The sequence below is a fragment of the Herpailurus yagouaroundi genome, unplaced genomic scaffold, assembly GCF_014898765.1.
Source record: "Herpailurus yagouaroundi ecotype Mexico unplaced genomic scaffold, PumYag 569, whole genome shotgun sequence".
Classification (NCBI taxonomy): domain Eukaryota; kingdom Metazoa; phylum Chordata; class Mammalia; order Carnivora; family Felidae; genus Herpailurus; species Herpailurus yagouaroundi.
Genome location: NW_024412786.1, coordinates 6165071 through 6177951, shown reverse-complemented (window position 1 = coordinate 6177951; position 12881 = coordinate 6165071). Strand labels below are relative to the sequence as shown.

The following is a 12881-nucleotide window of genomic DNA, read 5'->3' as shown; positions in this document are numbered from 1 at the left end:
CCCCCAGGAGGCCTACGGGAACGGGCCTTTGGGGAGAGGGGTCCATGCTCCCTGGGAAATTAGACCAGGGTGTCGTGGGGCGGGGGGGGGGGGGGGGTGTTTCCAGTGGGGAGACTGAGGGCATTCCCAAAGGTGTATAGTGTTCTGAAGAAGAATAAAAAATTCCTGACTCTCCAGTGAGCCCATGAGTCAAAAAAAATTCCACAGGGAAATCAGAAACAGAATCCATGAAACTTCCATGTGACACACGGAAGTAAGAGTGCTTCTCTCTCCACGTAAGGGCTCAATGCACGCCAGGCTCACGAGCCTGTGACGGGAAGGGACAGGCAGAGCTCAGGCAGGAGGAGGCAGCACCGTGGACTCCGGGCCCCACAGCACAGCCCAGGCTCACAGAGAGAGGCCTAGCTGTGCGGTGTAGCCACGCGCTGCCTCGCTCAAATACAGGGTGCAGGGTCTCCAGCAGGAGAGCGGCAGGCGGGCGCGGCCGGCCCGGCGTCACCTGTGTGTTCTGGGTCGGGATCTGAAGCAGAAGCGCCAGGGCGTTGAAGTCGAAGGTCTCATCTAAGGCCATCAGCGCACCGTGAACGCCACTCTCTACGAGATTGTTGGCAAACTCTTTAAGGCCAATCGACAGGACCCAGCGAATCACTCGGTCATTGCTCCAAACCAGCACATCTGCAGACAGTAAACACCGATGGTCAGAGCGGCTGCAGAAAGCTCTCTCCATCACATCCACACCCTGTACCGCAGGACAGGGATCCCCGCTGTGCGCCCTGAGCCTCCGGGTCCCGACCCGAGGCGTGACCCAAACGGGCACGGAGAGCACCGCCAGGTGGGCAGACGGCCCCTGCTGCGCTCACACGCTGTCGTCCTGGCCCCTCGCCAGCCTCATGCAAACCGTCCCATCGGAACCCACTCCTCGAGGAAACTCTCGAACAAGGAAGTTCTCATGAACATGACTTTCTAGAGAATACAAAATGACCAGGGCCCAGGCATCGGGAACCAGAAGGACACACGAGGCACGACTATGCTTCATCTACAGACTGCGGGTCTGCTGCAAAACCGTCCTCCCATCAGACGTGTTGGCCCCGTGTCTGGGCACCTTGTGGATTGAACACGAACCTCTCAGTTACAGTCGTGAAGCCCGTTTTCTGGACTCATTGGGAAACCAGAAACTTGAAGATGCTCTCCAGCATATTAGAGACTGTGAGGGGAGACCTCATGTTTACGCAAAGTAATAAATATTGCATTTGCATTAGGAGAGATCTAAAAATCACCAGATGATCACCAGTTACTTTGAAAGACTGCTTCTGTCAACCGTGAAAAGATTTAAAATGGAAGTACACAATAAATGAAACACATTTACCTAGTTCATTTCCAAGGTCCTCTTCTAGGTAAAAGGACAGATATACACACACGGACACACGTAAAATACTTACAGATCGTTACTACATTTATATGTTACATACGTTATATTATATATGTACAGAACATGTATCACAGATATAGTCTTATGGTGTTTCTTGTGACTCACACTAACTCAATCATGGCTAGACTACCCTTCAAATGGGCTATCTTCCCAGCCATTTTTTTTATGCTTATTTACTTTTGAGAGAGAGACAGAGACAGAGTGGGGGGGAGAGAGAGGGAGAGCGCGAGAAAGCGTTGGGGCAGAGAGAGAGAGAGAGAGAGTGCAAGACACAGAATCCCAAGCAGTCTCCAGGCTCCAAGGTGTCAGCACAGAGCCCAGTGCGGGGCTCAAACTCATGAATCACAAGATCGTGACCTGAGCTGCATTCGGACGCCCAACCCATCTGAGCCACTCAGGCTCCCCTCCAGCCACATTTTTTTAAAGTTTATTTATTTCAAAATAGTTTTTTAATATTTATTTTTGAGTTGGGGGGGGGGGGACAGAGAGAGAGGGAGACACAGAATCCAAAAGCAGGCTCCAGCACGTGAGCTGTCAGCATAGAGCCTGACACAGGGCTCAAACACACGAACAGTGAGATTATGACCTGAGCCGAAGTCAGACGCTTAACTGACTGAGCCACCCAGGTGCCCCCTAAGTTTGTTTGTTTGACAGACAGCGACAGCGAGAGCTGGAGCAACAGGGGGAGGGGCACAGGAAAGGAGGGAGGGAGAGAATCCCAAGCAGGCTCCACACTGTCAGCACAGAGCATGACACAGGGCTTGAGCCCACAAACCCTGAGCTGAAACCAAGAGGCAGATGCTCAACCGACTGAGCCACCCAGGTGCCCCTCCCGTAACCACACCTTTACTTTTCTTTCTTAGTAAACACGAGGGATGAAAACAGCACTCACAGGACGGTGGCAAGGATTAAATAAATCAACCTTTGCGCTTGGAGTTGGTAAGTCCGATCTGCTATTACCCTTCTTAGTGATTTCTTTACACTGAAAATCTGAGGTTTACGTTTTACGTAAAAGAGGTTTACGTAAAAGAGGTTACGTTGAGCTTAATCGTTAACGTCTTGTCACAAAACAAACTACTGCACCTGCTCAGTTAGAGGTGCCCTGGGTGTTGCTCTCTTGGTGAGCACCATGTCCTCTTATACGCCCCTGGGCCTGCTCCCTCCTCGAAATGCCTCTGCCTGTCCCCCACCCCCGCGCCCCAGAAGAGGCCCCCCACCCTGTCTGCGAGGCCCAGGTGCCCCGCTGACCCCATACCGCTCCCTCATCCACAGGAAGAAGAACCACACCATGCTACCGTGGGCCCCTCGAGTCCTTGGAGAGACAGCCAGGGCAGTACTTTTCACACTCACACCAAGACGCACACAGCAGGGGCCTGTTCACCTCTGCTCTGTTGCTCTCTAATGGTGTGTAGCAGCTTTTCTGAACAAAAGAGGACGTGTATCCTCGTAAGAGGAAATGTCTAAGGTCATAGGAAGAATGTTTACCCGGAGACCCTGAACCTACAGACTGACGTTAAGCACGAGAAAACGGGCACAGGGTCTCTGGCCGCAGAAAGGGATCATCTCTCCCTCCTCTGTAATGATGCCAGACTACTTTTTTCCACTTCAAGCCTTTCCTGATTTTTTTAAAAAGTAGGAAATCACCGAGGCTGTTAACACACGCTGCATGAATTAAATGCCATGTACTAGCCTTTTACTTCACTCTGGCTTTCTTCTCTTTTTCTCTCTAGCTCTTTACGGTCGTAATTCAACCTTCGCAGGCACATAATTCCGCACTGGAAACTGTTTCTGTTACCAAAAACCAAAAACAAAACAAAACAAAACACAATTAGCCGTGGCAGTGGGCAAACATCTCTTAGCCAACCAGGAAGGGCCAACGTGCAGCAGCACACCTGTGGAAGCTGTCGACCATCTTCAGCTGCCCTCGGAGGTCCTTCTTGGTCAGGTGGTCCAGCATGCGCGCGTCCACCAGGCACTCCATGAAGTAGCTGCGGTACTGCGCGAGGCCCAGGCTGGGCAGCCACTCGTTGCCGATCCACTCGTGGTTCATGTCCCCGTATGCCAGCGTCTGCTCGCGATAATTAAGAACATCAGTTCAGGAAAAAAAACAAAAAAAACAAAAAACAGAGAGGGCGTCGCAAGGGTCATTTAAATCATCTTTACACTGAATTTTTAATCTGTTACGTATTGTCAAAGGCCAACCCAATAATATGGCTTTTTATAATTTCAAAATAATTTGATCTCCTACTTACTGACTTAAATTTTCTATTAAAATTGTACACAAAGGAAATTCTACCATTAAAAATCTACAACTCATTTGTGCTAATACATATAACGTAATCACCAAACCACATTAAACCTGTAACTGATTACATGTTAGCATTCTGAAACAGTTTTCATAGGTAATAATATAACAACAAAGAATGATCACGACTCATGAACAAGTTTGAAGGATCAATCCAGCTCAACTCATTAAAACTATCTCTGGCTTTAATTTTATGTTTAACACTTTGTTTTCCATATTTCCTTAACAAAATATTTGTTAATTTCAAAATGAGTTTTAAAAAGTGAATACAAACATAGATTTAAAAGAAGACATGAACCCATTAAGACTGAGAGGAGAGACGGTTAGAAGACCTCCCTTTCCCCGTGGTTGAGTAGCTGACTGAGCAGGTGAGACAGAATGATAGGCTCCCAAGGACGGAGAAGCCCTGAGCGGCACCATCAACTAGCCCAACCCAATTGCCGTGAGAGCACTCTAGCCAACAGCAACAGTGCACACAGAATGTTCCCCAACACAGACAAAGCTCCACGTATTTAAAGAGACTGAAATCATACCAAATATATGTCCCCTGACCTCCACAGAATTAAATTAGAAAGCAATAATGAAAAGAGATCTAGAAAACTCCCAAATATTTGGAATTAGCACACTTCTAACTGACCCACGTGCCAAAGAAGAAATCACAAGGGAAATGGGAAAATCTTTTGAATTGAATGAAAGTGAACACACAAGGGGCATCTGGCTGGCTTGGTCAGTGGAGTGTGCTGCTCTCAATCTCAGGGTCATGGGTTCAAGACCCATGTTGGGTGTAGATGTTACTTAAAATAAAATCTTAAAAAAAAAAAAAACATAAAGAAAGCACACACACAATATATTCATAAACTGTAGGACGCTGCACTAGCTGCGGGAAATTTATAGTATTAAGTACTTACGTTATAAATGAAGGTTGCAAATCAATAATGTAAGATGCTACCTTAAAAAATTTGAAAAAGAAGAACAAATGAAATTCACAGCAAACAGAAGGAAGAAAATAAAAGAGCAGAAATCAATGAAACAGAAACCAGAAAAATAATAGAAAATAAAACAATGAAAGTAAAACCTGGGTCTTCGTAAACATCAATAGAATGGAATGACCCTACCCAGAGTGATTAAGAAGAAAGATATAAGTTATCTACATCAAGAATGAAAGACCCTACAGACACTGAAATCACCGTACATCAGTACAGACCCTACAGACACTGAAAGGGTAATAAGGGAAAATTGTAGACAGCCGTAAGGAACCTGGATAAGACAGGCAAGTTTCTCGAAAGACATAATCTACGAAAGCCACTCGGAAAGAAACTGGTAACCTGTACCTGACTTTGAATCTGTAGCTATAACCCACAGACACACACACATGCAGATCTCTACCTCAATTGCTTTTGCCATTGATCTCTACCAAACATTTATGAAAACAGTACCAAGTCTACATAAACTATTACAAAAAAGTGAAGAAGAAATACCTAGCTCATTCTATACGAGCAGCATTATTTTGACACCAAAACCAGACAGATTATAAAGAAAAACAGATCAATAGCATTCATAGACAGAGATGCAAACTTCCTTAACAAAACATTAGCAAATCAAATCAGTAATAAGTGAAAAGAATATGATATCATGACAAGTGGAGTTTATCCCAGTAACATAGCTTAGGTCAATATTTAAAAATCAAGGAAGTTCACCATACCAATGTATTGAAAAGAGAAAAACACAGAGATGTGGGAAACGTGTGTGACCAAATCACTCATCTATAGAAGAGATGGCTGCCTTGACCTGATAAAGGGCTTCTACAAAAAAATGTAGAGCTGAATGCACACTAGTGGTGTAAGACTGAATGCATTTTCCCTAAAATCAGAAACCAAGTTAAAGATGTCTGCTCCCACCACTTCCACTCAATACTGCACCAGAACTCCCAGCCACTGTGGTAAGGCAAGAAAAAGAAATCAAAAGCACATGGGTTGGAAAAGACATAACACTGTCCTGATTTGCATATGACTTGATTATCAACACAGAAGATGAATACAGGACAGCTATCAGAACTAACAGGACCTGTATTATTAAATACTAAAAAAATGAGCTGGAGACGGAGATTTTTAAAAATACCATTTATAATATCGTGAAAAACTATGAAATCCTTTGGGATACATTTAACAGAAAATGTGCAACATTTGCGCCATGAAACAGAAGTAAACACATTATAAGTATATGCACACATATCAAACAAAGGCACTGGATTTCTTCAGTGCAAGAAGGCAAAGCTACAGTCACAGGAATTCTGTAGTTACCTTATGGAATCCTTGGAAATATTAACTCTCAACTACCACCATGTTGTGTCTTGAAAATACAGCCTCTTATCTAGTATTCACACCAAACAAACTATAGAAGGAATGAGTCAGATTTCAGTAAGAATGCTCAAATTCAATAGAAGAAAACCGTGTCACTACTTTCGGTAAATAACCACGAGTGAGAAATGCATCGAATGAATGCTTTGGCAAATTGTCACAATGTCACGTTTTTTCACTCTTTCCAACCTCACTCTCAATATCACAGACCTGACCCTTAGGGCGTGAATAGCCATCACTGCTTTCTTGCTTCTGTTCATGTATTCTTAAATGGACACAAAATGCAAAGAAATTTCTAAATCGTCTCATGGGAGCAGAGTCCTCCTTCACGTTGTTCACATACTCTGGTCCCACTTGTTAAGTGGCCCACAACACATGCCCCCGGAGGACCCAGGCTCAAAACCGGGGAGACCCACGCCTCCTGGGCTGCTGTCACAGCCTTCTGAAGAAAGCATACGACAGGGATCTCTCATGGTCAGAGAACCCTCAGGCCGCAAGAGACTGCCGCTGCACAGGCTCTATTTTCTCCAGCACTGGAATGGTCACAAAGCCAATTCCGCTTTGCGACCTCCGTAAAACATGACAGGTGAGGGCAGGTGTTACCAGCAAGCAGCTCAGTTTTGCACGGGCAGTAAGTACACGGACGGTACTCGCTAAATGAAGGCATCGGGGACTTGACCACACCTGGAAGTCTGCTTCCCCTGAGTGCCCAAGCGCATCTCCAGCTCCCCCTTGGCTTAAGAGCTGGTCGCTATGTCAGAGCCCGGGGAAGGCACACTCTATGACCGCTGCCCTTGGCGGCAGGGGGCAGGCGCACAGAGACCAGGACGCCTCTTCGTTCTCCTCTCATCTAGAAGACGGATGGAGTGAAAACCATCCTTGCTTATGCTGAAGACTGAGTGGGGGCTAATTCTGGCGTCACTGGCACGGCTCATCCTTGTTTACGTTTCCACTGCCAAGAGCAAACATTCGGCTTATTTCATTTACACATCCCACCCCAAGACAGGGAATTTCATACTTAGTTGCTGCCAGAGCTCTTCTTCTTCGTGTGGAAGACGCGGACATTGAAGCAATTACGAAATGCACCCTTTTCAATTCACTGATGGCCATTATTGGCCCCATAAAGAAACATCTGGGCAGGCTGAGTGATTAATGATATTTATCTAGAGTATTGGCACAGAGGGCTTAGATCAAACGGTTGAAGAGGGAAGGCATGGAACATTAGAGTCACTCTCCTCTTTTGCTTTTTAAAAAGGGATACGGGGCACCTGGGTGGCTCAGCTGGTTAAGTGACTGGCTTCGGCTCAGGACATGATCTCATGGTTCGTGAGATCAAGCCCCACATCAGGCTCTCTGCTGGCAGTGCAGAGCCCGCGTCCGATTCTCTGTCTGCCTCTGGCTCTCTGTCCCACCTTGCGTTCTCTCTGCCTCAAAAATAAACGTTAAAAAAAGTTTAAAAATAAAAAAAAAATTTTTTTTAAGTGATAATACGTGCTTCATTTTAGGAGTACAAACAGAGAAAAAAAGGTGTTTCAACCATCAACTGGAAATAAGAAAAATTCAGATGTAAGAGGAGTTTGTTTTTGCTGACATACAATTATCCCCTGCGGATCCCTGAACACGACACCATCAGTAAGAACTGACTGGCTGCAGCCTGCAGCCCTCGAAACCTAAAACCTTTTCTAGCGCTAAGACCTAACAGTGCGTCAGGCGGCAACGTTACTGGAATCCGGGTAGGAGACCACTGCTTTCTAATCAAGCTGCCCAAACAAGGCTGCAAGAGAGTCGTGCCGGAGCTTTCTGTGAGCCTGGAGAACGAGGCAGCTGAAAATTCAAATGTACGATCTGCAAGCAGAGGCTTCATTTCTGAGAACCCCGGGAGTAAGAAAGACTCTCAACGGACACGGCGGCAGGACGGCATGGAGTGACACGCTGATGCCCAGACGGGGAGGGAGGGCCCCCTGTGCCACCTCCCGTGCCAGGTATTTATCAGAACATCTCCCGTCAGCACGCCTTGGGAGAAGTGTCAGCCCACCGGGGACGGCCTTCTATGATCCCAGGAGCTGCCAGGGCCCAGGCACGGTGTGTGACAGCCACTGGCCAAACAAAGTGACGTGTGTTTTAAGCAGAATTAACCGTGGTGCCCCATGAGAAAGGTTCAAAATTGTCCATGAGACGTACTCTTTTAATCCTACGCTTTGCTCTAAGACTTTAAATCACCAACGATATTCGGCATAACGTAAGATGTTAAAAACGTCAAGAAAAGTCAATTACAAGCTTTCATACTCCAGCTCTTTTGCTGCTGTACATACAGTGAAGAGTATATTATAGAGAGTCTCCAACCTGAGCCCAGCTTCCCTCCTCAGCCTCCTGGGGTCACGAGGTTAGGAATGCAAAAGAACACAACTGTTAGTACTGCTGGGCCTGGGCATGCGAGCAGATCAGCTCTGTCGGGAAGGCGTGGAGCGACTGGGTGACAGAGTGAGAAAGTCAAAGCGTCATGCAAAACTCATGCAAAACCACCAATTCCGATTCTCATGCAAGGAGCCGACTCCCCGTGGCAGGCACGTCCATTAAAGGAGACAACTAGGGCCAGAATGTGGAGGCCGAGCACCAAACCGAGGTCTCTCCGGAAGGAGATAGGAGTTCAATCTATTCTAAACAGAGCTAGTCTGTCCATTTTAAGTTCCTGGGAAAAATCTAAAATAGAATTCTACTTCACGCATTTCACTAATACCTAAAGGAAGTACTGATCCGAACAATTTAACGTGAAAGGACTTTTTTGTTTCCCACAGAAAAGCCCAGAATCGCGCCGTTCTCGGGGGCGGGAGGAGGGAGCACGGAGGGAGGACAGGCTCGGGGCTGCGACTGACCGTTTGTGGCGTGGCCGTGAGCGTTTCCATCTCTTCATGCGTTAACCAGATATTTCCTGTGGTCTAGGGCGGCCCCAGTGACAACCACATCCAGGGCAAGGGAAGCAGTGACAAAGAGGAAAGGCAGCAGACACGTGAGCCTCGGGCACGTAAAAGGAGCGGGCGGACGCAAAGGCCATTCTTCCCGCCTTCTCGTTTCAGATGCCCACACAGAGAACGACAGAAGGTTAAAACAAGCCCCGCCCCTTGACGGAGAACCACCACGCGCACCACCACGGTGCTGGCAGTGACCCCAGGACAGCCCACCGTTTCTGGAGCTTCATCTGCCACGCCTACCACCTGACACACGGGAAATCTAAAAGCGACCTATTTGGTACTTCTGAAAACTATTCCTAATTCTCAAGTAACTGTCACTTCGGTATGTTTAAAACATTCTCCCCCAAAGCACGAAAAGGAGCACCGTCCCCACGTCTGGCCTGTGGACGGCTCCCCACAGGCACTCCACAGTGATGGGGCCATGTGGACGGGACAACCTCACCTGGGGACCCCTTTAAGAGGCCCAGCACAGGGCTCAGCGTGGCACACAGAACGGCCACTGACTTCAAGGAGCCAAAACACCGGCACCGCTGATGTGGCACGGCAGACCCGAGGCCCGTTAGCGCCCTGCCGGCCGCTGGGCCCCTCAGGGAGAGGGCTGGCCCGTCTCACAGCGAGGTTCCCTGTTCCAGGTGTGCTTGTCATCACTGTCCGCTGACTCAGCTCGTGAGCGGGGGCCTTCGCCGAGACGGTTTCTAAGACTCTGCGAAAGCCACCCTAACACCTTCGTTTCTACAAAGGTCTCTCTAACTGGAAACAACCAGGCAACGGGGACCTGGTCGGATGCTGTGACAGAACATTCCCGGGCCACAGGTCAGTGCACAGACTGACTGCGCATTACAATTCTGTCCCTAAGAATCGAAACAAAGACACTGGCAATCCTTTCTGTGCAAAGTCCCTGCAAGTCCCGAATCAGGCGCTGACCTGCTTGCTACTCGGAGAAGAACGTGGGAGGATGTGTCCTCGCCAGGTTTTCTCTTCGGAGCAGAGAACAGCAGAGTGGGAGCTGAGCCAACGTACAGAGCCCACAGAAAGGAGCCGGCCCACTTTGTCCCCCAAGAACCATTAACGTTGTCCTCAGATTCGTTTTTTAACGTTCAACCAGGAGGGGCATCGGTAAGGACGGCCAAGGTCTGCCCGCGTGGAGCACGGCCGTGCTCAGTGTGCAGGGGCAGATGCACAGGCTGCTTAGAGCCCTGAGCCCCCGGGACCCGCGGCTCCCTGAACAGAAAGCAACAATGGGCTGAATAAGTCAGACAGTAAAACACTGATGATAATGCAAACAGGGATCTGAGCTCTTTCCCCTTCGCTTTTGGTAAGTTTGTACTTAAATGAGGGATAATTCCTTGTCTACACTTTAAAAAACTCCTGTGTCTATACTGCAAAGTCAAGCTGTTCTGAGAGCATTCAATAAAGTATCTTTTAACCACCCGATCACGTATTTGAATGCTAAAATGTTAAACTGGAACACTAGTCGTGTGAGGCGACGTGAGCAGCAGACGGGCTCCTTCCACAGGTGCGTACCGTTCTCGAAGTAGGAGGGGCTGACGGACTAGTCAGGGACATGATCTCCTGAATGGCCAGCCGCAGCTTCAGCCGGTGCAGGGGGTTGCTGATGCCGATCTCACGCTGGATCTCCGTGTCGGACAGCGCAGACATGATGGCCCCGCTTTTCACGTTGGCTCGGCAAGCGGCTACGTACCAGGCAGGCATCCCGACCCAGAGCTAGAGACAGGAAGTGTAAAGGCCAGAGGGTTCTGCACGGTGTACGAATGCATTCATCCTGCTCACAGATGTGACGTGCTCCGCCCAGGATTCAAAAGAAACATACCTCCAGCCAAACAACAACGGTGGGCCCGTCCCACTGTGCGAAAGGTAAACCTTGTCTCCGGGCTTCCTCGAGCAATTCGTGCCTACAAATAACGAGAGAATTCAACGCTGAAGAGTCACGAGTGCCTGTGGGTATACAGCAAGTGAACAGAGGTAATTCCCTGTGCACGTTTTCAAAAGTATATGGGGCACCTGGGTGGCTCTGTCAGTCGGGAGACCGACTTCGGCTCAGGTCATGATCTCACAGTTCGTGAGCTCGAGCCCCGCGTCGGGGTCTGAGCTGACGGCTCGGAGCCTGGAGCCCGCTTCTGATTCTGCGCCTCCCTCTCTCTCTCTGCCCCTCCCCTGCTCACGCTCCGTGTCTGTCTCTCAGTAATGAATAAACATTAAAAAAAAAAAAAATTAAAAAACAAAAAAAGCATAACAGAGGCATCTCCTGGCAGAATTAAAGAATCAGTGTCAACATCAACCAACCCCGGCAACCTCCACGTCCGAGGTAGGACAGCGGAGGGAGTACCTGGGCAACAAGGAAAACCGCAGGAGGGGGCCGCGCCGGCGTCTGAGTGAGGAGCTGCTGCGAGGGTCTCAAGCACGTCCGGCAAAGACAACAACGCAGAACAGCACAGACTTTAATACCGGTAATGGTCTGATACGGCAACTGAGGAACGGGCGGGATTTTGGCGGTTTCTAGTCTACACGGCGATTCAGGCTAATACAGGTATCTGCTAAGTTAAGAGACTGGGTCATCCCACGGTTTAACCCACAGGCTTCAGACCCAGAAACTCTGAGTCCCAACCACTGGGGCCAGTGCACACAGGGCAGCCTGTGAGACTGTGATCCTGTCACAAGCCGACACCAGGAAGCCGTCCTGGGATCCTCGCCGCATCTGAAATATTCTGTCCGCCTGGCTCTAAAATACCCAAACCATTACTTCACCATCTTAACATCTTTAAAAATGACCGTCTACTAATAACATAGTTACATAAGAGACAACGCTATAAGCTTTGAGAACTTCACCTCGCTCTTTCATGTTGTGTACGTACGAGGCTTTCTGAGACACACGAATTCTTTCTGAATGGGAAAGGCCTCGCAGAGAAGGTGGGGTAGGACAGAAGATGGTTTACCCTACGTGCCCGGGCATCCTGAGGCATTTTTAAATCCCTCGGTCACTTGTAGTGTTACTTTTCTTTGATAAATTCTGCAGAACACATCACTGAATCTCATGTTTCTGAACAAACACATTGGCTCTTCAACATATTTAAACAGTATCAGATCTTTCTTAAGACTGTAAAGTCTACGTACAATTCGAGCTCAAAATGTTTCACATCAGGTTTCAAGTAAGTGTTCCTGAAGTCAACCTTAGGTTTCCTGGGGGTAATAAATGTTCTAATTGTGTAGGAAGGATTACACCAGGGAGAGCAACAATTTTTTTTTTTTTTAAGTAAGCTCTATGCCCAAGGTGGGGCTTCAACTCAAGACCCTGAGACTGAGTCACATGCTGCACTGACTGAGCCAGCCAGGTGCCCTAGAATGCAACAAATCTTAATAGCCAGAGGAAGGAAGGAAGGGAGGGAGGGAGGGAGGAAGGAAGGAAGAAAGGCAAAACTTCCCTCTTTAAAATGAGCAGCAAAGCTATTTACTCACATATGAAAAAGAAATGGGAGTCCACTGGGGCTGTGGTCACCCCGACACGGGGCACGCACACCGGATGGAATAAGCACGGGGGAGAAGGGCCTCCCTCGCCGGCGGAGTAAGCCATCCGTGTGCTCAATTTAACGCCGCTTTCCGTGTCCTACGGACAAATTCTCAACGACAGCAGCAACATCTTATGCGAACACTTAACGTAAGCCGTGCCACGTGACTCATACACACGATACTAATCGTTCCTTGGCAGACGGGCCGGGGAGAGACCTGAGCTCCGAAAGCACGGTCAGGGGCTCGGTCCCAAGCAGCCCAGCCCGGCACGGGAGGGGTGCGCACGGCTCTGCTGC

The 12881-nt window shown here is 48.4% G+C and overlaps 1 protein-coding gene across 9 annotated transcripts in view; it reads right to left on the bottom strand.

The window, feature by feature from the left end:
• Window positions 1–12881, bottom strand: part of PPFIA1 (PPFI scaffold protein A1) — an 88936-nt gene that overhangs the window by 7457 nt on the left and 68598 nt on the right. For 5 of the 9 annotated variants that reach the window (XM_040466059.1, XM_040466054.1, XM_040466051.1 and 2 more), the window contains 7 exons: window positions 10892–10973; window positions 10585–10785; window positions 8965–9027; window positions 8435–8461; window positions 3322–3497; window positions 3120–3217; window positions 500–675 (listed from right to left, as the gene is read on the bottom strand). In XM_040466059.1, the coding sequence (XP_040321993.1) occupies window positions 500–675; window positions 3120–3217; window positions 3322–3497; window positions 8435–8461; window positions 8965–9027; window positions 10585–10785; window positions 10892–10973 (823 nt within the window). The remainder of the gene's footprint in view (window positions 1–499; window positions 676–3119; window positions 3218–3321; window positions 3498–8434; window positions 8462–8964; window positions 9028–10584; window positions 10786–10891; window positions 10974–12881) is intronic. The other 4 variants (XM_040466057.1, XM_040466055.1, XM_040466056.1 and 1 more) reach the window with 2 other exon arrangements.